General features: G+C 33.9%; 1 protein-coding gene and 1 long non-coding RNA gene across 3 annotated transcripts; one reads left to right on the top strand and one right to left on the bottom strand.

Annotated features, from left to right (window-relative positions):
• Positions 1 to 575: 575 nt before the first annotated feature.
• LOC109184559 (purine permease 1-like) lies at positions 576 to 12,192 on the top strand. Of its 2 annotated transcripts, XM_019334582.1 has the most exons (3): positions 576 to 1,357; positions 6,894 to 6,947; positions 11,878 to 12,192. In XM_019334582.1, the coding sequence occupies exons 1-3, from the start codon at positions 635 to 637 to the stop codon at positions 12,094 to 12,096; spliced, it is 996 nt and encodes a 331-aa protein (XP_019190127.1). In that variant the 5' UTR covers positions 576 to 634; the 3' UTR covers positions 12,097 to 12,192. The 2 variants fall into 2 exon arrangements, with proteins under 2 accessions (XP_019190127.1, XP_019190125.1); XM_019334580.1 differs by lacking the exon at positions 11,878 to 12,192 and having other exon boundaries at positions 6,894 to 7,387.
• A 10,263-nt stretch (positions 12,193 to 22,455) lies between these two features.
• Positions 22,456 to 23,309, bottom strand: LOC109184560. The gene is made up of 3 exons (XR_002054815.1): positions 23,266 to 23,309; positions 22,816 to 22,873; positions 22,456 to 22,546 (listed from the first exon to the last, which is right to left on the bottom strand). It is a non-coding gene; the product is annotated as an uncharacterized LOC109184560 (long non-coding RNA).
• Between the last annotated feature and the right edge of the window lie 1,383 nt (positions 23,310 to 24,692).

A 24,692-nucleotide genomic window follows, 5' to 3' on the forward strand; every position in this document is an offset into this window, starting at 1 on the left:
ACTTTTGACAGTCAACAAATAGTCAATTTGACAAAGGACTAAATTGAGTAAAAATTGTATAGTTGAGGACTTAATTAGGTAAGACTGATAGTCGAGGACCAAATTGGTAATTACGACATAGTCGAGGGACTATTTTGGATATTAACTCTTTATATTTTAAAAGTTCACAATTTATACGCTATTTAGGATAATGTGGGTCATCTTGCAAGTGGACCTTATACCAACTCCGATTACTGTGCCACAGTTCAGATTTCATATATCACCGTTTAATAATAAATACTCCCTCCGTCCCGAAATGGTTGTCTCATTTGCTTTTTGCACGCTTTTTAAGGAATTAAAGTAAATGCTATGTCATTTCTCAATTATGCCCTTCACTTTTCTTACTTTTGGAAATAAAAGCAAAAGTCATAAGGGTAAATTGGAAAAGTAGAATGATGTTGATGTTCAATTTTGGAAAGAGGACAACATTTTGGGACAAACTAAAAAGGAAAGAAAGACATGGAAAATGGGACGGAGGGAGTATAACTTTTTCTTATATGGTTATATTTTAATTTTAATTTTTCCATATCTATATAATAACCACCTACTTGTCTACTTGTCCTCTACGCCAGTTGGAAATTAATTAAACTGAGAAATGGAGGTTTCTTCTGTAGGTAGCTCACACTTGAGGTTGAGGAGGCGTCTCTTTCTCATCTTCAGCTGTATTATCCTAACCATTGGCCAATGCGGCGGCCCTTTGCTCACGCGCCTCTACTTCCTCCACGGCGGCAAGAGGGTCTGGTTCTCAAGCTGGCTCCAAACCGTCTCTTTTCCGGTCACGTTCATCCCACTCGCCGCCGCCTACTTCCAGCGCCGCAAGGCCCAAGGCCCCGCCGCTAAGCTCACCTTCTTAACACCGAAGATCTTCCTCGCCGCCGCCTTCATCGGCCTGCTAATGGGCATCGACGGCTACATGAACGCCTTCGGGGTATCGAAGCTCCCCGTCTCCACCTCCTCCCTCCTCCTCGCCACGCAGCTCGCTTTCACCGCCGCCTTCGCCTTCCTCCTCGTCCGGCAGCGCTTCACGCCGTTCTCCGTCAACGCCATCGTGCTCCTCACCTCCGCCGCCGCCATCTTGGCCATCGGCGCCGACGGAGACAAGCCGGCCGGCGAGTCCACCAAGGATTACATCCTCGGATTCGTGCTCACGCTCCTAGCGGCGGCGCTCTATGGCTTCTTCCTGCCGCTTATTGAGTACACTTACAAGATGGCGAAAGAAGGGATGACGTATGCCTTCGTTCTGGAGTTGCAGTGCGTCATGTCCTTCTTCGCCACCGCTTTCTGCACCGTCGGAATGCTCGTCAATAAGGATTTCCAGGTAATCTACAGCATCTTCTCTGTCAAATTATTCTGTAGACTTGGATCCAAAAATACATAATTTACATACTAAATATTTACAATTTAGCTAATAAATGTTTACAATTTTATAAAAAGTAAACTGTGAATATTTGGTAAGTAAATGTTGTATTTTAAACCTGAGTCCACCTTGCAAAGTGGACTTATTTCATGGTATAATTATTAATTTTCTTTTCAATAACATTAAGATAACTTTTTGACTGGACGGAGTAAATTAGGGGTACTAGAATTGTAATTGCGTGGGAAATGATAGCACATTTAATGCTTGTGAGATGGGACTTTTAGATTGTTATTCAAACTACAATCGGCTCGGGAACGTCTGGCCTACCCGAGCCTGCGTCATTTATACATTGGCTCTGTTTGACAGAACTTATTTAGGAGCTTATACTCTATTTTAATCTACTAATAAGCTATAAGCTTGGTTTGATAATATTTCAAAATAAATTCCTAACTTTCTAATTTTTTTTTCATTTTTATCTTTATTATTTTAAAGAAATGACATAATTTACCCTTCCTAATTAAAATCATTTTCTCTTCTCCTTTATCCGCAACTTTCACCGCAAATATTATTATTATTATTATTATAATAAATATTATTATTATTATCATTATTATTAGATTTGCAACAATATTGCTACTTCATTATGAGATGCTAGATCATGATTATGCTAATAGTTTTATTTCAGAATGTTAATTTTTTTTTAAAGACAAAATATTAAATTTTAATATGTAAACAAACTTATTTAAATTTTATGAAGATGTCATTTTTAGTATTTTTAGATTTATCAGCTAATCAAAAAGTTAATTTTACCAAACACTTTCAATCATAACAACTAGCTTAACAGTTCTTCAGTTTTCAGCTCCGAGGTTATAGCTTTTCAGCTTTCACCTCCTTTTCAGTTCCTAGCTTATAGCTTTTCAACTAGATTTGACAAACAGAGTCATTCCGATGTATTTATTACATGGAGTCAGTAAAATTACACCTAATAATGTCGTCACGGTCAATTCAATTCATTTCTAATGGTAGATTGTGAATAAAAATACATAATCGAGTATAAATGTAATATAGAATTTATGTCCAATGTGATAAATTTTTGTGGTTATCGAATAGTAATTCTCTCACCTAATTTTCACTTAATCACTATGATTTACCCTATATATATTAGCTAAAATGTCAGGGAATTTATTTTGCAGGTTAAATTACATCTTATGATTTTTAATATCAACTCATCTCACTTTATTCAATTATTACGGCGCCTTGATTCCGTTTTGTTCAGACTTCAAAAGACTTACGAAAACTTCGCATCACTACGGCCTAGAAAAGACATATCACCTACCAAAATCATTTACTAATAACATTTTTTTACTTATGTGACTTGGGAGTTGTAATAAGATTTGATTCGTAATTATTTTGAATATAAAAATTAAACTTCTACGGCATGAACTTTCAAACCTTAATTCTTAATATGACGGGTATTCATAAGCTGTTTTTTTTTTATGTGATTTCAATACAAATGTCTACACCAAAATTTTGTGTATGAGAGTACACATAGTATTTTTAAAAAAATTATAATTTATCAATTCGATTATACATACTATTATTTTTTTTATTAATAAAATGTAATAGTTGTCTCGTGAATAGTTTATAGTTGAGATAGGAAATAGAATTTTACTACATGAACTCTCAAATCTTACTTCTTAAATTTTACTCCATGGTGTGGCGGGTACTGGTAAACTACTTTTTTCATATGGGTCTCAATGCACGTGCCTATAGACAGCTCTCTTTAAGTTTAAGAGTAGGTAGCGTTTCAGCAATAACCTAGCAGCTTCCTAACTTTTTTCTATCTTTATCCTTATCAATTAAAACTCTTTTGACATTTTCTCTTCCCTTATATTCTTTATTCATCCTCTTCATCAACAACTCTTTATCACCCAATCATAAATAAATAACATCCTTTACCTTTATCTTTACCAATTAATTTTTTTTCATTTGTTTTAATTTAATGCCAAACAACTAGCTGGGGCACGAACATCCTTGACAATGCCCCGGAAGAGCTACATGGTTTGCTCTACGCTGACACTATGAGAATACCGAACCTTAGAGTCAGATAATCGCTCTCTTTGAGGGCTTCAAATGTACACAAAAAAAAAAAAATTAATATATATCTCATATATATTATAAAAATAATTTTTTTTATATAAATTAAATATATTTCATATATTTTTAATAATATAAAAACAATATAATAATCACATTACCTTTAAAAAAATCACATTATTTAAATTTTATGAAAATATCTTTTTTAATCTTTTTACATTTATCAAGGTTAATTTTACTAAACACTCTTAAAAACTAGTTAACAGCTCTTCAATTTTCAGCTTTTAACTTTAACCTTTTCAACTTTTAACTACTTTTCAGCTCTCAACTATCTTTTCGACTAGATTTGTCAAAGATAGCCTACAAGTAATATTTTCCTTCCGAATATATAATCAAACATGGGTCGCGATAGCTGACCAGATCAGATAGTTCACTGAATAGAGTCATACACAGCTCTGTCTGGATCGTATTTTGCCATTTTCAATTAATTGTAACGTGACAGTAACATGAGGTAGAGCTGGGACCGGAATGGGAGTGGGTCAGAGAGGATAGTATTTTATTATATGATTAAAGCATTCCTATGGGTATTTTATATCTACAATCTACAATTTTAATAAGAGCTAATAATGTTAGGCCCTTAACTGGAACAAAAAAATGTCGGTCCTATTGTTTCTTAAAATGAATGGTTCATATTATACTATTGTTTCTTAAAATGAATGGTTCATATTATTTTTATCTACAATTTTAATAAGCGCTAATAATGTTAGGCCCTTAACTGGAACAAAAAAATGTCGGTCCTATTGTTTCTTAAAATGAATGGTTCATATTATACTATTGTTTCTTAAAATGAATGGTTCATATTATTTTTATTTTAGTATTTTTTATTGATTTTCCTTATTTACCCTCTATTATATTATTTTCTTCCCTTAAATAACCTAAATTCCGTTAGCATAAACTTTACTAACGGAATATTCCGTTAAGTATTTATTATTTTAACTTATACATTAATTTCTATAAGAAAAGTCTTAGTTTCGAACCACATCCCAATTAGAGTTGGCATAATTGTTAAACATATATACTACGAATATGTTAAAATATATTTAAAATATAAAATATATATAATATAAAATTTAACATAAAGTTTGTTCAAATAATTAGTCTGACTAAATATATAACATTCAAAGTTAAGCATCAAAGATTATAAATCAAGAAATTTAAAAATCATTTGATCAGAAAAAAACTTAATATTCTTTTGATTATTTAGATCAGAAAAAAAAAAAAAAAACTTAATATTTCAATTATACTTTTGCATTAATATTTTTTGTATGTATTTTTTTTTTTAAAAAAAAATCAATGATTGCATTATTGTTGATGAAAAGTATATACGCCAATTTATTACTCTTATTAAACTAAATAAAGTAGTAGCTACAACAAAAAATAATACATATTTAATTTAGAATTAGATGTCTATAATGCATTTATTTAAAAAAAAAAAACTATTCATTATAAAAAATTTAAAAATAGATATAATTTCATTAGTTATATTATCTTTATTTTCTACAATTCAAAGATTCATTACCTTCAAATTTATCAATTTATTATATTCATTGCATTATCCATTATCTTCTTTTTACATTATCTTGTAATTAAATATCAAAGTTATAATACAAAATACATTATATATATTTATTTACCAATTAAGTATTTTATACAAATATAATAAATATTAATATTTTGTTCAATACTTTCACATGATAACCTACACACACATCTCACAATGCATGAAACATGTAGGGGAAAACTACCACTACCAAATATCGATTAGAAAATTCAATAAATATTATCTTGCATTTATATATTTTGAATTATCGATTTATATAAACAAATTCAATATTTATTTGCATATGCATGAACATCTCCGATATAATATTGCATTGATATACTTTGAAATACTTATTTAAAAATAATCATTGGGCATTATCCCATTCGCGCAAAGCGCGTAAAAAAACTAGTATATATAAATGTGTGGATATATTGTGTTATCCGTATATTTGCAGCAATTTTAAAAAGTGTAAAAAAGAATGAAGTGAATATATGGGGAAATGATTTTTTAATCCCTCGGTTGTAGAATTAATTTTTAAATTATTGAGGGTGTAAAATTAACTTCTTACTTTTGTTAAAGTTGTGTTTCCAATCATGTTTGTAAAAATTTTTATTTTTTTTTTCAAAAAAAAAAGAAAAAGAAAAAGAAGAAGACAACAGTCTTAATTTCAAGTGTTATAACATGGACTAGGGTTCACCTTGCAAGGTAGACCTTGGTCCTAAATTGTGTATTTTTAAGTATTGAAACTATGAACGTTTAGAATATAAATTATGTTTATAAGTTTTTAGAATTTGTTGATACAATACATGGTCATCACAAATTGTGAATTTTTAAAAGGTAAATTGTGAACATTTATTAGTATATAAATTGTATATCTTTAGACTCGGATCGACCTTGGGAGTACACAGAATAATTTGCTGTCTTCATTTGGCGTGTCTTTTTGGTCTTCTTCCTATATAACATTTTGGGCCACCAATTTCAAAGCGTGAGAATTATTCTAAGCTCAATTGATTCTCAAAGTTATCCTTACACTTTTTAAATTGGGAAGTGAATGAAGTAGGTTGGTTAAATCACTTTTGTAGGAGAAAGAAGGCTATGCAAAATAATAAAAAAAGACCTTGTTAGATTAGGGCTAACACATTTTATTTTTTGTTAATAAGTTACCGATTTTTATTATGCAAGATTAAAAATGCTACATAAAAAATAAAATAAAAAGATTCTAACAGTAATTTTACACTTTTAATAACTTTGGGATTGATCCTCCACTATAGGTATAACTTTAAGGATCGAAAATATCATTGCCCTTAATTTGATGATAATATAAATGAGAATATGACCAGAACATTTTAAATGCCCTAATAAATCACCTTTATAGTTGGGACCTTCACTAGAAGTGTCCTTTCTTTTGTATCACATGATGCCTTGAATGCTCATTTAAAAACTTCATGATGTAAAAGTCAACTACTTCTTTTTTGAAATACTCATGAGTTTTTACAATATAATATCTGTTTTATACTTTCTTAAAGATTTTCAGTTCACAGAATCTAAACCCTCACCACCGGGATGGCAAGGACTTCTAACTTACCGTGTCATGCAATTAAAATATTTACTTTTATTAATTATTTCTTTTCATGATAAATTTTAATTGACAAAAACTATATAAAATGAAACCGATTTACGAGATAACGAAAAATTATGGTAAACTTACCCTTACCCACAATCAACCACGCACCCAGAAACTAATTAAGTTGGCTAGAATTCTGATATCCTAAACTATTGGTGTATTTAATTTGACAGGCAATTTCATCGGAGGCAAGAGGATTCGACCTGAAAGAAGAAACATACTATGTGGTGGTAATATGTAGTGCCATTGTGTGGCAACTACTTCTCCTAGGAATGGTGGGTGTTAGTTGCTACGGTTCGTCCCTTCTCACCGGCATTCTACTCGCCACCTTACTCTCCGTCACGGAGGTGTTGGCCGTCGTCTTCTTCAAAGAAAAATTTGGAGCCGAGAAGGGCGTTTCTCTTGCCCTCTCCCTCTGGGGATTCACTTCCTACTTCTATGGTGAACTAAAAAACAGTAAGACAAGCACGAAGGATACTCAAACAAAAGATGATGACCTTGATAATAATAATAATAATGATGATGTTCTTTTAGATGCTTAAAATGCTCATAGTTTACTAAGATTGTGTTGTATGTAATCCTAGCAATGTGTTTCATAAATAATTATTAATTGTAAGATTGAGAATCAAATTAAATGCATACCAATTCTATTTTGTTGGATCTCAAACCTGCAATTTGCTTATTTTGCAATAGGTTCCAAGCATGCTTAACCACGGAGTTCTTTGGTTATCTATTACCATATACCCATTCGTGATAAGTAGGTGGACGGTAACCATTTAACCTCATATTTTTATATTTACAATATAACCCTAAGTATATATACCATTTACCAAACCCTTACCCCCACAAAATCTCAATTCTAAATACTAATTCTGTAAATCTATCTCTCTCATCTCACTCTCTCCTCTGTGACTACGAGGCAATGATTCTTGATCGTTGTCCAGGTAAATTCATAAATCTTCTTTCTCGGTCACTGTTGTCACTAATTCTTTTCAGAGTCACAATGAGTTTTAGGTATATTAAAAAAAAAAATTAATAGCCTACATATTAATAAATAGGCTTTTTAATAGGGGTCAAGCTAATTGTAGGCTCAGACTTGAGCCTTATAAAAAAGCCTACATACAAGCCAATAGTTATGCTGTGCAACTGTGTGCACCATGCATTTGCCATGCATTCTTTGCACCGTGGGAATACAATTCAAGTTATGCACAAAAAAATGCTATTGCTGGGAATCGAACCTGTTTTTTTTTTTTTTTTTTTTTTTTTTTTTTTTTTTTTTAAGTGGGACACGCGTTTTTAGTCAAAACGACGTCGTTTTTGCAACCGTGTGCACCATACATGGTGCACACGGTTGCACAACATAATTTGCACATACAAGCTCAGGCCTAAACTCATACCTTAAATTTCTTTAGCAGGCCCAGACTTAATTTTCTAAAGTTTGACTTGGCCCGGCCTATTTTCATCCCTAATATGGCGGTTCCCAGTATAATTGCCATATATACATTAATATTTAAAAAATAAAATAAAAAACGAATTTAGTATATAGGACCGTAAGGTGTACATAGCTACCGTATATACATCTATTTGAATTTTTTTTAAAAAAATTACGGAGTATAATATAGTATATATGGTGGTTGCCAGTAAAAAATAAAAAATAAAAATCTAATGTACTATATACGACGGTGATGTGTTTAAATGTGATGTTGACTACTACATAAGTATATTAAATAAAATATTCAATTCGTTATTAAATAAAATATTCAATTCGTTATTAGTTATAACTTTTTAAGTAGTAGTAAGTGTTTCACCTAACAATTGATATAAAAAAATAAGTTGCCATCTTGACAATCCCAAAACAATCAACACTAAAGCTAGGCTCGCTACATCATTAATCATATATAGGATTCCACTCTCCCATGGGTCAAAAAGTACTGATTCTTTAGCCATTAATTCAGGGACCAAATTCCTCAAGCAAATGTTCATACCAGTGAATGATGATTATGTGACTACTGGAAATGAAATATTCTAGTGGCAACTTAATGGGTTGTAAGTTGTAATGTGGATGGAGGAAACCTAATGGTGAAATTTTGGATTTTGCATAAAATTTTGGTGAGATTTTAAAGCTTAAATTCTTTTTAAATTTTTACATATCAAGACTTTTGTCAATAAGAAAAGTGTTAAGGTAGGCTCAGGTTGTAAAGATGTTATATTTAGAAAACAAAAAGAAACAAAAAAAAAAATAAATAAATAAAAATAAAGGTTGTGTACTGTTATGTCACGATATTTTAAACTTTGATTCATGAGAAAGTCGGTCTTGTGATTCTAACCTGCAAAAGATCATAATTACATAAATTAGTTTAAGATGTCCACAACTAACCAGCTCAAACTAAGAAGACAGATAAGCAGTTCTGGGAGTTGAATTTTGAACCTTTGTATTTACCAAGTTAGTTGTATAACCAACTTGATTGGGGTTGCCCAATATTTTCAAACTAAAATATCCAAAAAGAAAAAAAGGAAAACATCTAATAATGTTCTTAAAATGGGAAATGGTGGATGATTGTCATTACTAATTTTTCTTTCCTAACACTCTAATTTTGTTCTGCATTGAGAGAATGAAGATCCTAATTCTCCACTTTAGTTTCCAACTTTAATTATTCGGTAAGAATTTCCAATATAGAATAATATATTATATATTAATTAAATAATTGTGGTGCAAGAATATTACTAAGTCAATAAGTGATTTAATCAATTGAAGTAACTTAGGGTGTGTTTGGTTCGCACATAGGAATCGGAATCGGAATGGGTATCAAATACTTGGTAATGGTAATGGGTTTTGGTGAAAGTATTTAACATGCATGTTTGGTAGTAGAGTGGAAAGGGAATGGTTACTAATAGTAGTGCATGAGAATGAATAAGGGAATGAAACCCTTATTTTATTAGGGTATGAGTTTTTCAATTGATGGGGTATTCGAAACCCATAGTAGTGTTATAAAAACCTATCAACCAAACAACAACAATCACTTTCATACCCATTCCTATGGGCAAAACCCACCAACCAAACACACCCTTAGTTATTTCATGTTAAGCACCTTGTGTTCAGATGACATGCACATATGTGACTCTTCTTGAGAAAATGTCACAGAATCAAATCTCAGTGGTGGAGTATTAACTCTTTCGACTGCAATAATAGAGAAAGTATAGAACATATATTACCTTGTAATAAAGTCGATAAAATATTATACCATCTAGTATTCAAGAAAGAATAGGTGGACAAAACGACTAACTTTTCATTGCAAGTCTATCATTCCAAACGAAAATAAAAAGACATCAAACTATGACAGAGGTAAAATATCTCGATTATTCTATAATTTCGACAACTACAAAGTTAGGTTCTGGTAGTTTAAACATTATTAAGCTTATGTTAAATCATATATTTATATTCAACATATATTCCCCATTGGAAGAATGAAGATGGGAGGAAATTTCAATTTTGGTCATATGACTATATGGTCTTGTTAATTTTAGTCCATGACTTTCAAAAGTGTCAATTTAGTACCTTAACTATGTAATTTTTGTCAATTTTGGTCACTCCGGCCAAATTTTTCGAAAAATTTTAATAGTTAAAATAATGAGGATATTTTGGTCGTTTCACGCCTCTTTTCTTTTTCTCCGCCGAGTCCATCCCTTTCTCTCCCGTTTCCGGTGTTCTTTCTCCCTATAAACCCTATCTTTAATATCATCAAACCTCATTTCCCCATCATCTTAGTTCATTGCATTCGCCGGAAACGGGAGAGGAAGGGATGGACTCGCATTGGAAGAAGAAAAGAGACGTGAAATGACCAAAATACTCTAATTATTTTAACAATTAAAAATTTCCGACAAAATTTGGCCAACAATTTGACCGGAGTGATCAAAATTGACAAAAATTGCATAGTTAAGGTACTAAATTGACACTTCTAAAAGTCAGAGACTGAAATTAATAAAACCTCCATAGTTATAAGACCAAAATTGAAATTTCTTGTTTGAAAATAGAAAGAACACTTAAAGCTAATTGACTAGTTCACAGGTCTGTTATTCTTACTGACAATGTTAAAGCTAATGTTGTTGAAACTGACACTGGTTTTGACAAGGCAAAAACTGGTGATAGTAGTAGCAGAAATCAAAAGAAAAATTATAAAAATAATAGCAACAACCGTGTCAGAAGTGGGAAAGTTCAGAAAAAGGGGAAAGGTAATGGTGAGTGCTACGTTTGTGGGAAACGAGGCCATCGTGCTGCCCAATGTTATCACCGCAAAGGGGCTACAAGTCAGAATGGCCAGAAGCCAAACAGCGAAAGGCCTAAAAACCAAGCTAACCTTCTGGAAAACACAGAGAATTCTGACCTTGTAGCTGCAATGATAACTGAGGCCAACATGATTGGGCACCCAGACGAGTGGGTTGTGGACACGGGAGCTTCGCGACACTTCTGCTACAACAAAGATTTATTCAAAGCATTTGAGCCCATCACTGGAGGAGAGCAAGTGTTCATGGGAAATTCCAGCGTCTCCGAGGTAAGTGCATGAATATTTGATGATAATATTTTTTTTTTTGAAAGCTATTTGATGATAATATTTTTTTTTTTTTGAAAGCTATTTGATGATAATATAAATGAGAATATCACCACAACATTTTAAATGCCCTAATAAATCACCTTTATAGTTGGGACCTTCACTAGAAGTGTCCTTTCTTTTGTATGACATGATGCCTTGAATGCTCGATTAAAAACTTCATGATGTAATAGCCAACTACTTCTTTTTTGAAATACTTATGAGTTTTTACAATATAGTATCTGTTTTATACTTTCTTAAACATTTTCAGCTTACAGAATCTAAACCCCCATCACCGGGATGGCAACGACTTCTAACTTATCGTGTCATGCAATTAAAATATTTATTTTTATTAATTATTTCTTTTCATGATAAAGTTTAATTGACAAAAACTATATAAAATGAAACCCATTTACGAGATAATGAGAAATTCTGGTAAACTTACCCTTACCCACAATCAACCATGCACCCAGAAACTAATTAAGTTGGCTGGAATTCTGATCTCCTAAACTATTGGTGTATTTAATTTGATAGGCAATTTCATCGGAGGCTAGAGGATTCGACCTATGTGGTCGTAATATGTAGTGCCATTGTGTGGCAACTTTTTCTCCTAGGAATGGTGGGTGTTAGTTGCTACGGTTCGTCCCTTCTCTCCGGCATTCTACACGCCACCTTACTCTCCGTCACGGAGGTGTTGGCCATCGTCTTCTTCAAAGAGAAATTTGGAGCCGAGAATGGGCGTTTCTCTTGCCCTCTCCCTCTGGGGAATCACTTCCTACTTCTATGGTGAACTCAAAAACAGTAAGACAAGCACGAAGGACACTCAAACAAAAGATGATGACCTTGATAATAATAATAATAATAATAATAATAATAATAATAATAATAATAATAATAATAATAATAATAATGATGATGATGATGATGATGTTCTTTTAGATGTTTAAAATGCTCATAGTTTACTAAGATTATGTTGTATGTAATCCTAGCAATGTGTTTCATAAATAATTATCAATTGTAAGATTGAGAATCAAATTAAATGCATACAAATTATATTTTGTCATATCTCAGCGTTGCATTATGCTTATTTCTTAAAATTTTCAATGTGAAATTGTTTCAAATTCCATGACAAATTGTGAACCGTTAATTTTCTAGTTGCGCAATATCTTTCACCTTGCTGAAATTACATGCTTTTAAGCTTTTAAACTTTTAAAATTTGCAACTAGTTTTTTAGGTTGTTGGGAATCACACGATTTTTCAGCAGCAACAAAATTGTTATATAAATATAAATACCTTTGTGCAGGTAAATTCATAAATCTTCTTTTTCGGTTATTGTTGTCACAAACTTTTTTCTAAGTCACAACAACTATTAGATTTGAGCCTTAAAAAAAAGCCTACATACAGGCTCAGGCCTAATCTCAGGCCCTGAATTTCTTTAGCAAGCCTAGGCCTAATTTCTTAAAGTTTGATTCGGCCTGGCCTATTTTTATCTCTAATATGGCGATTGCTAGTATAATTGCCATATATACATTAATATTTTTTTTTAAAAAAATCTAATGCAGTATATACGCCCGTAAGGTGTATAGCCGGCTTAGCCGCCGTATATATATCTATTTGAAAAAAATATAATATAGTATATATGGTGGTTGCCGATATAACCGCCGTACATACATCAATATTTTAAAAAAAATTTCTAATGTAGTATATACGACAGTGATGTGTTTAAATGTGGTGTTGACTGTTGATTGCTACATAAGTATAATAAAATAAAAGATTCAATTTGTTACTCGCTATAACTTTTTGCGTAGTAGTAAGTGTTTCATCCTAACAATTGATATGAATAATAAGTTGCCATCTTAACAATCCCCAAACAATATGAACATATACTACATTGTAATAAAGTTAAGGAATAAGGTTCAAATTGGCCACTGAACGTAACCTAAAAATGCAATTAGGCCACTGAACGAAAAAAAAGTGCAATTAGGCCACTGGACACTTTAAAAACGTGCAATTAGGCCACTGAACTCTCCAAACGTATGCAATTTCACCGGATAGCAGGTTACCATAAATTTTAGCAGGTTACTTGCTTACGTGGCAGCTGAGTTGGCATTTTTAATAATTTTTAAATAATTTTTAATAATTAATTTTAATAATAAATTTTATTAAAAATTGAAAAAAATTAAATAAAAAATAAAATAAAGTCATTTTTATTTTTTTTTTAAAATTTTTTTAAATAAAAATTTATTATTAAAATTTATTAAAAATTATTTAAAATTTATTAAAAATGCCAACTCAGCTGCCACGTAAGCAGATAACCTACTAAAATTGAGGGTAACCTGCTATAATGTGAAATTGCACATTTTTGGAGTGTTCAGTGGCCTAATTGCACTTTTTTTTCATTCAGTAGCCTAATTGCATTTTCAGGTTACGTTCAGTGGCCAATTTGAACCTTATTCCTAAAGTTAATAGTATTAAAAATGTTTGGAACATTTAAGAGGCATTCATTAAGTTTGTCTCTATCTAGTTGTCCCACATTGCTTGGCTAACCCATCTTTTCTAACCTTTTATACTCCAACCCTTTTTAAAAAGCTTCAAGTGTTATGGAGAGGGAATAAGGGGAAACTTCGTGCGTCGCGATGGGAGTTCTTACCCCCTATTTTTGTGGATCATTTGACCATCTTATCCGCACTACATTGATATCTACATGAACGTGTGTACAGGTCCCTTTTGCTCTCCATCTTTGTCGCACTTCTCGATTGCTGGTAAGGAATGAGCGGTTATAGCTTATAGTGTATAATCCGCCATTCCCACTTCACTCGAGCACACGAATTCTCCATTCTTTGCCTGAGTTCATATAGACAGGTTTTGTCCTGCTAATCTGTGAGTCCTGTCGGGAGCATGCAACACCCTGGTCGTAAATGCTTTTAAGGTAGTGTTCACGAACACGATACATATATTATCTTCTAATCTTGTTACTCACAATCCAGCCATATCAAAATAATAGCCCTAAAGTCTACGACATTGTTGTTTGCTCAGTCCAAGTTTCTACTTTTCATTCGAAAGCGCAACAATTAAAAAATTTACTTGAATTCAACGATGTCTCAAACCTCGAATCCCACTTCTGATGTTGCTGCCATTGAACCACTCACGGGTGGTTTAAATTATAGAAGATGGGATGCCAAAATAATGATGCTTCTGGAATCCAAAGATGTGGATTATGTAATCTCTGAGGATCTTGAGAAGTTCACTAAGTCTGATGTCCAGTCGCTTACGCAAACTGCAACGCCAGACACACAAGCCACCTCCGATGCCTCAATGGATCCAAAGTCGACGATAGCTCCCACAGATCCAAAGTCGACCTCGACGCTGGCTTCTTCGATTCCCCAGGCAACTCGTATCAAGTACGAGAAGGACAACAAAACTGCTAGTACATCCATTCTATAGCGAGTTACCAATCCTTTGTTTGACATGTTCTCGCCGCATAAGTCAGCTAAACTGATTTGGGATTTAATGCAAGAGAAATATGGCGCTGACGATGATGGAAGGCGAAAATATGCTGTGGGTCGCTAGTTGCATTTCACGATGACGGATGCCAAACCAATCACTGAACAGGTACATGACTTTGAAAATCTTGTTGCTAACATGAAAGTAGAAGGGTCTGTGGTGAACGATGCCTTTCTGTCTAATTCATTTTTTGATAAACTACCTGATTCGTGGTTGGACTTCAAAAACAAAATGAAGCACGAACGCAGGAATTACACGTTGCAGCCGCTGATCAATAGTCTAAATATCGAAGAAGAAAATTGTATGGTACACAGGTCTGGTGTTCTTTCTGATAATTTTAAAGCTAATGTAGTTGAAACGAATGTTGGTTTTAATAGGTCAAAGTCTGGTAAAAATACTAGAAACCAAAAGAAGAACTCAAAACCAAACAACAACAATCATGTCAAAAATGGGAAAATTCAGAAAAAGGGAAAAAACAATAATGAATGTTTCATTTGTGGAAAACGAGGCCACCGTGCTACACAATATTATCACCGACAAGGAACCACAAACTAGACTAATCAGAAGCCAAATAATGAGGGGCCAAAGAACCAGGCACACTTGCTGGAAAACACAGAAAACTCGAACATAGTAGCAGCTGTGATAACCAATGTCAATATGGTGGGAGAGCCAGGCGAGTGGGTTGTGGGCACAGGGGCATCTCGCCACTTCTGCAACAACAAGGACCTATTCAAGGTGCTCGAGCCCAACACTGGAGAAGAACAAGTGTTCATGGAAAACTCTAGCATCTCTAAGGTAAGTGGTAGAGGAAAAATAGAGTTAATGCTTTATTCTGGGAAGCTATTGTTATTGCAAAATGTGTTATATGTCCCTTCCCTTCGTAGAAACCTGATTTTCGGAGGCCTGCTCAATAAAGTTGGAATAAAAATGATTTTTGAGTCTGACCGACTGGTTCTGACTCATTGTGGGAAATATCTAGGAAAGGGATATTTGGGTGGAGACCTTTTTGTGTTAGATGCTTCTGTAGCTAGAAATCATACTAAAATAGATGGTTCCCCTTCAACCATTCATGATTTCATCCCAAACATTGCTAATAACAAAGCTTCTTCTTCTGCTTACATTGTTGTTTCAATTAATATCTGGCATTGTAGATTAGGACATGTTGGTACAAAGTGTTTAAATAAATTGAAAAGCATGAATATATTGCCAAAGTTTTCCAACGATGCATGCACACAATGTGAAACTTGCGCTGAAGCTAAATTTGCTAGAAAATCGTTTTCAACAGTGAATAATCAAACTTCATCTATTTTAGAACTTATTCACACCGACTTAGCAGATTTCAAAACCACTGAAAGTAGAGGTGGAAAACGACACTATATTACGTTTATTAATGACTTCTCACGTTTCACAAAAATTTACTTATTGAGATCAAAAGATGAAGCCGAACAAAAAGTTGTGGTTTTTAAAACTGAAGTAGAAAACTAGTTAGACAAAAAGATTAAAAGACTTCAATATGATAGAGTTCAATTCGATAGAGGAGGAGAATATGAATCAAACACTCTTAAAAGTCTGTGTGAAAATTCTAGCATTATTCATGAAGTAACAGCACCGTAAACTCCTCAACAAAATGGCATTGCTGAGTGAAAAAATAGAACTCTTAAAGAAATGATCAAGCAATGCTGATCAGTTCAGGTGCTCCGGACTCTTTGTGGGGGGGGGGGGGGGGGGGGGAGGGGAAGCTGTTCTAACAGCAAACCACATTTTAAATAGAGTACCGCACAAAGGGTTTGAAAGAATCACCTATGAGTTGTGGAAGGGGCATGCCCCTAATCTGAACTACTTTAAGGTATGGGGCTGCTTGGCAAAAGTAAGACTACCGTCCTTCAAGAAGCCCAACCTGGGACCTAAAACTTTGGATGCCATCTTTGTTGTGTATGCTGAAAATAGTGCTGCATAAAGATTTATGTGCTTAGAAAATCGTGCAATGTGTGAATCTAGAAATGTTATTTTCTTTGAAAACATATTCTCGATGAAGAATGCTTATGCTTTACCTGATGACAGCGTTTATCAAAATTCTCCTACTATATTTCCCAGCCTCATAAGTAATTCTGAAGAGCCTAGAAGAAGTAAAAGGCTTAGAATTGAGAAACACTTTCGTTCTGATTTCATAACATATGTGACAGAATTGAAGACCTGAATGAACTTCATGATCAATTCATATGTCAACTAGTCTTAGAAGAAGAACCAAAAACCTTTCAAGAAGCTATACACCCGGTATATTCCACGCTATGGAAAGAAGCTGTTAAGAGTGAATTAGACTCTATACAGTCTAATAACACATGTGAATTGGTTAATCTACCAAAGGGCTGTAAACCAATTGGTTGTAAATGGATCTTTAAAAGAAAATTGAGACCAGATGGATCAATTGAAAGGTTCAAGGCCAGACTAGTGGCCAAAGGCTACACTCAAAAATTCGGTGAAGACTACTTTTATACATACTCACCAGTAACAAAGATAACAACCATTTGTGTTCTATTTGCTTTGGCATCTTTACACAGATTGATAGTTCATCAAATGGGTGTGAAAACAATGTTTCTCAATGGTGAACTAGAAGAAGAAATCTACATGGAACAACCTCCCGAATGTGTTGTTCCAGGTCAAGAAGGGAAAGTATGTAGACTCAAGAGATCTCTATATAGCTTGAAACAAGCTCCTAAGTAGTGGTATGAAAAATTTCATAAAACTTTATTAGATCTGGGTTATTCTACTAACCGGTCAGATGCCTACTTATACACTAAAGAGATAGAGTCTAGCATTGTGATTATCTGTCTCAATGTAGATGATATGTTAAATTTTAGCTCTAATATTAAGGCTATAAATGAGACTAAAAGAACTCTATGTGACAACTTTGACATGAAGGATCTAGGGGAAGTTGATGTAATACTTGGGATAAAAGTTACAAAAACTGAGAGAAGTTATCTTTTATCTCAAAGCCATTATACGGAGAAGCTTCTAAAGAAGTTTGCGAGTTATGATGTAACTCCGGCCAAGACTCCTTTTGATCCTAGTGTCAAATTGTCAAAGAACGTAGAGGCTAGTGTGTCATAATAGGAGTATGCGAAGATAATCGGAAGTCTAATGTTCCTTATGAACTACACTAGACTTGATATTGCATACGCAGTAAACAAGCTCAGTCGCTACACACACAACCCTAGTGCTCCACATTAGGATACACTAAAAAGAGTACTTCGATATCTTAGAGGCACAGTAAACTGGGGTCTTGATTATAAAGGATCCCAAGCCGTGCTAGAAGGGTATTGTGATGTGAATTTGGTAAACGGCAGCGATGATGTAAGCTCAACTAGTGGATACGTATTCACTATGTGTGGAGCTACTATATCATGGAAGTCAACCAAACAATCATGCATTGCCAGATCAACTATAGAAGCTGAGTTTATAGCTCTAGATCTGGCAAGCCAAGAAGCCGAATGGCTAAGAAACCTATTGGCAGACGTGCCATTGTGGGGGTGTCCAGCACCTGCTGTTCCTGTACATTGTGATTCACAAAATGCCATCTGCGTTGCGCAAAATAGTGTCTATAATGGCAAAAGAAGACACATAAGATTCAGATATGAGTCTGTGCAACAGTTGATACTAAATGGGGTGATCACAATGGAATTTGTGAGATCTGAAAAGAATATTGCAGATCTGTTCACAAAAGGTCTAAATCGGAAGGCCATCCTTGATACTTCAAGGGAGATGGGTTTGAAACTCAATGATGTAAGAAATTCGTGATGGATACCACCTCTGTGGTCAAACGAAGTCACGGAAAGACTTATATTAAAGGACTGTAGAGAACAGTGCCTACTCTGTAGCCTGCTATGGGTGGTCTATATTGAGATAGACTTGACAGAGTGAAATGTCTATGTTGAGATAGACTAAAATAGGGATTCTTTAGAGTTAATGAGCGCATTTAAGTTCAAAACTCGACTAACCGATGAGTTCACGATCCAATTCACTCTCGGGTAACAAGTTACTTAATGCTACTACATGTCAGTTCATGTATCATACACTGATATGGAAATTAGCTCTTATGTTTGCTCAGGCGCTATCAGGTATAGCCTTGCCACCTTAAATGTGTGGGGGATTGTTGGGAACATTTAAGAGGCATCCATTAAGTTTGTCTCTATCTAGTTGTCCCACATTGCTTGGCTAACCCATATATCTTTTCTAACCTTTTATACTCCAACCCTTTTTAGAAGGCTTGAAGTGTTATGGAGAGGGAATAAGGGGAAACCTCGTGTGCGTCGTCGCCGCCCGCTCCGCTCGGCTTGTGGATCATTTGACCACCTTGTCCGCACTACATGAACCTTTGCTCTCCATCTTTTTGTGGCACTTCTCCATGGCTGGTAAGGAATGGTCCCATTTGCTCTCCATCATTCCCATTTGCTCTCCATCTTTGTCGCACTTCTCCATGGCTGGTAAGGAATGATCCCATTTGCTCTCCATCTTTGTCGCACTTCTCCATGGCTGGTAAGGAATGGGCGGTTATAGTATATAATCCACCCTTCCCACTTCACTTGAACACACGAATTCTCCATTCTTTGTCTGAGTTCATATAGACAGGTTTTGTCCTGTTAATATGTGAGTCCTGTCGGGAGCATGCGACACCCTTGTCGTAAATGCTTCTAAGGTAGTGTTTACGAACACGACACTGATATTATCTTCTAATCTTGCTACTCACAATCCAGTCATATCAAAACAGTAGCCCTACACCCTACGACATTGTTGTTTTCTCAGTTCAAGTTTCTCCTTTTCATACGAAAGCGCAACAAAAAAAAAAAAAAAAAGCATTATAATCATATATAGGATTCCACTCTCCCATGGGTCAAAAAGTACTGATTCTTTAGCCATTCATTCAGGGTCCAAATTCCTCAAGCAAATGTTCATACCAGCTAATGATGATAATGTGATTAGTATTGGCAAAATTTTGGATTTTGCATAAAATTTTGGTGAGATTTTAAAGCTTAAATTCTTTTTAAAATTTTAAGTTTTACATATCAAGACTTTTGTCAATTAGAAAAGTCTTAAGGTAGACTCATGTTACCAGGACTATGTGGTCTAATGGTATCTGGGTTGGACTTTCATTTGGAAGATTGTAAGTTTGAGCCTCAGTAGAGGCGTTATTAGTTTTTTGTGTTTCAGTAGGTTGAGAAAGTATATGAACAGATACTACAATGTAATAGAGCTAGTAGCATTCAAAAAAGGTAGGCTCATGTCGTAAAGATTTATATTTAGGGGAAAAAAAAAAGAAACAAAAATAGAAAAATAAAGGTCGTGTACCTGTTTGGCTGTTTGTTATGTCACAATATTTCTAAACTTTTATTTTTGAAAAAGTTTGTCTTGTGATCTTAACTTGGAAAGGTTCACAATAATTATGTAAATCAGTCTAAAATGTTCATAATTAACCAACTCAAACTAAGAAGATTGTTAGATAGTTCTTACGAGAAATTGAACTTTGAACCTTTAGTTATCAAATTAGTTGTCTGACCAATTTGGTTGGGGTTGCTCCAATATTTTCAAAATAAAATATAAAAAAAAATATTAAAATTTTCAATTTTCTTTTTGAAGTTGGAAAACATCTAATCTTGTTCTTAAAATGGGAAATGATGGATGATTCGTGGGAAATGTAATGGACATATGGTGGTCAGAAATTTTATACAAATAAAGAATTGCCCTAACACAAATTGCTTTTAACGTCAAATTCTTTTGTCAAAAAAAAAAAAAAAAAAAACAAACTTAACTTCGATTCTTCCTTCGGTGATGAGAGGGACCTCAGCTTCCACATTGCTGTTGATTCCACCTGTACTCTTGTTATTCCCTTTTTCTGTCTGCCATTTTTTCCAATACTTTTGATCACGTCAATTTTTTTCTTCTTCTTATTTTTCAAAATTTCATATCAATTGATGAACTAAATTGAAAAAGTATATAACAAATATTACCTTGTAAATACTTTTAATAGTACTCACAAAATATATTAGTCAAATCAATTCTCACTGTTTACAAAAGCATATTCTCACAATCAAAACTTGCCATTGAGCCATCATGTGATCCACTTGAACTTGTAGCTCATTTAGTTGAGATGACAATTGTTGGGTTCGTGGACTTCATCTCAAATGTTGGATCAAGTGGTTGGCATTCTTGTTGAAATTCTTGGTACGAAAGCTCTTGAAGTTGCCCTTGATATTGGTGATTGAGATCACAGATGAAACAATTTTCCGCCTCATGAGGTCCTCCACATAAGATACACCATAAGGGTTGTGGAGTACGTCGGTGGCGTGCCTTCTTGATAAGTAGCTTGACTCATGTTAGCACAAAATCCTTGAATAGGTTGTTGAGGAACATGATTGGTGGAGTTGAATATGTAGCAATTCTCAACAAAGTGATTCCCACTACAAAAGGAGCACCATTGGGGTTGTGATATGAATGCTTGAGATGAGCTCTCTTGAATATATTTTTGACTTGAGTTGACAAAATTTGAGAAAGGTACTTGTTGTTCCACTCCTCCATAGTCTTGGTTCATATTCCAACTCATCTCATAACCATGGGAAGGAAAGTAGAACGGTGGCACGGTTTCTTGAAATTCATATCCATCCATAAACAAAAGAAAATTGTTAATAAAGATAAAAACAAATTAAAAAATGATGGATTAGACTAATAGAATAAAACTTTCACTAATGTCAATACTTAAACGCCACTTCCTCGGCAACAGCACCAATTTGGTTGTAGCATAAGGGGTAATTAATTTGCTACAAACATGTAAACAAAAGGAGTAAAATAAGGCAAGCGAATTTGAGGAATTCAAGAGAATAAAAAGCGGGATGTCTGGGGGTTAAAGTGTTTAATCACCTATTGCCAACTTAAAGTGAAACAATTAAGTGGGTTAAATCGAGTGTGGAAGATTGCATTTAAATAGGAAAGAATTACTCCCATAATTTCAACCCGCAACAAGACAATTGAAACATACTCACTCACATGAGATAGTCACAATAACCATTCAAGAACAAGCAATCTAGATAATCCCTTAACAAATATGTCATCTCCCAATGTGCAATAGTTAAGTGCAACTATGGGTGCCTTACACTGTTAGAATTCAGCGATTTTCCGACCACCGAAAAGTGGTCGGAAATCGCCAAAAATGGTCGAAAACCAGTGTTCCGACTAACTTTCCGACCAAAAGTGGGATTCGGAAAAACACTTGTCGGTACTTCCGACCACTCGATGCAGTGGTCGGAAATACCGTCCACAAATATAGTGGCGTCGGAAAAGTTCGTCGCTTGAAAAAGTTGGACTGCCCAGGTTTTCCGACCACCGATGGTGGTCGGAAAAATTAATGCAAAGAACAGCTAACATTTCCGACCACTAAAAGTGGTCGGAAATGTACCCAAATAAAAAAATAATAATAATTATTTCACATTCTCTGTAGTGAAATATATAATATAGTTGCTAAGATATATGCTGAAAAACATAAAATACACACTTCATATGCTTGAAGAGAATTCGTTCATCAATATACAATCAAATCTGGCATTCCTAGTCTCTTAATAATTGCTAAATGTATAAACAGGAAAGTGTACATAATTTGAAAGTACATCTAAACTCCCTTACTTAGTTGCTGATAGTACCTAACTTATTTCTCACAGTGACCAACTTCCCCACCTTTAGTTGCCACACAGCTGGAGTATACAAATGAAAAACCAAGTCAGACCTAGCATTGTAAACATGTCGCTTGCTGCAGAATAAAGACTATACTCACGTTTACATCACAAGTTCCTATTTGAAAAATTTTCATCACCTAAACAGGTGTAATTGTTGAAATGTTCATAGTTCAGATGAAGCTAACAACGGTGTATTAATATAGGGGGGAAAAGTATCCTAGGAGCATATGCAAGCTGTACAAAATAAAAAGCAATACACCAAAATAAAGCAATGGAGATGAGCATACCTGACTCTATTATTGTGGTCTGGATATTGGTCGATCACTGGATTGCCTTCCACATATCCTAAATCATGTTTAAATACATCTCAAAAATCATAAGCACATTAACTAACGTAACAATAATAGGATCAAACGTGAGAAAGAGAGTTGAGACTAAATGCCTTGGCTTCACGTGTAATTGAAATATGCATCCCTACACAGCCACAAATTGCCAATGTCATAGTCCATTACATGCATCAACATTTTTTTTAAAGATGCTGCCTATTGAGAGATTTAAAGATCTTTTTGTTCATAACCTTTACTTTTTATTACAAGGGGAGTTTACTAATAATGATCTTCCTTTAGCCCTTACCTAGATAGACTCAATAGACGTAATGTGCACACACACCAATTAGGGGTATTAGTGTATTACAATTTGCAGGAAATTTATAAAATAAATAAAAAGAAGAAACATACCACCACAGAGTTCTGCAGATATTGATAACCATTCATCATATCCTAGATTAGTAAGGAGATATTCTAAACCCGAACAAGATCAAGATAAACCTGTAGTTCCAACCAGATCAGAGACAAGAGATTAAGAACAAAATAGAAGAATAATTCTAAAGGAATTTCTTACATAACCCAAGGCTTGATCCCACCTGAAGCAAGAACTTAAAGTAAGTAAATTAAAACCATGGTTGATCTTTACTTGGACAACACAAAAAATTTAAAATATTCAGCCAACTTGTGGGTAGAAACTACTAGACATATAAGGTTAACTTCAGAAATTTCTCAAGCTATGGAAACTTATAAAATCCTATTGCTACACATTTAACCAGATACAGTATTCATTAGCAATTTCCCTACATGAACTTTATCCAACAATTTCAGTTAAAGTTGCGAGATGAGAAGGTCAATACATGTGTGATTATCACCTTAAAAAGCTATCAAACTGAATCCTTTGACCTGGATTATCAATCATCATATCAAATGACAATAACAGGGTGTTTGGTTGGAGGGATTTTAAATTCCCTTCCCACTTAATTCCCACCTAATTCCAAAGGCCATTAAATTCCGTAGTTTGGTTGGAGGGAATTGCAATTCCATGGAATTGCAATTCCCCCATTTTCATGGAATTAAAATCCCATGTCTCCCCTGGTATTTTAATTTCTGGGAAAAAAAGATAGTGATGAGTCAAAATTACCCTTTCCTTTTTTAGACTAAAATTAATGTCTAACAACAATAATGGACATTTTTGACTTTATACTACTTATTCCCTTTCAATTCCCATGTATACCAAACATTGGAATTGAAATTCCCAGTAATTCTATTCCTGTCAACCAAACACTGGAATTTAAATTCCCACTTTATTCCCAGTAATTCAACTCCCATGGAATTACAATTCCTTTCCCACATAATTCCCCCCTCCAACGAAACACCCTGTAAAAGTATTAAACAGAACAAGGATCAAAAAGGAATTCTGAATTTAAGGAGGCGAATTTTGGGGATAAAACCGAGAATGGCGCCATTTTTTTTTGACTAAATTTGGCACAATATTTTTTAAACATTAATTAAAATCACCTCAAACACTAATTAAAAATTTAAAATAAATATTAAAATCATTCAAGTTTCAAATCTAAGTTTAAAAATTACCATCATCATTGTCAGATTCCTTATTATCATCTACATCATCAATATCTCCACTATCATCTTCTACAGAATCATCAGTCCTCTTTTTCAATTTCTTCAATATCATTTTTTTCTGAATCTTCAATTTGAACACCTTGGTCAGACCATTTGTTTCCGCTTTGAGGTAATTCCACTTCATTCAATAAATTATGGGTAATATAGTATGAACTTTTGGTAAGTTATAATGATGAATGTTTGTATGTGATAAAAAT

This window comes from Ipomoea nil, unplaced genomic scaffold (assembly GCF_001879475.1).
Source record: "Ipomoea nil cultivar Tokyo-kokei standard unplaced genomic scaffold, Asagao_1.1 scaffold1262, whole genome shotgun sequence".
In the NCBI taxonomy this organism is placed as follows: Eukaryota; Viridiplantae; Streptophyta; class Magnoliopsida; order Solanales; family Convolvulaceae; genus Ipomoea; species Ipomoea nil.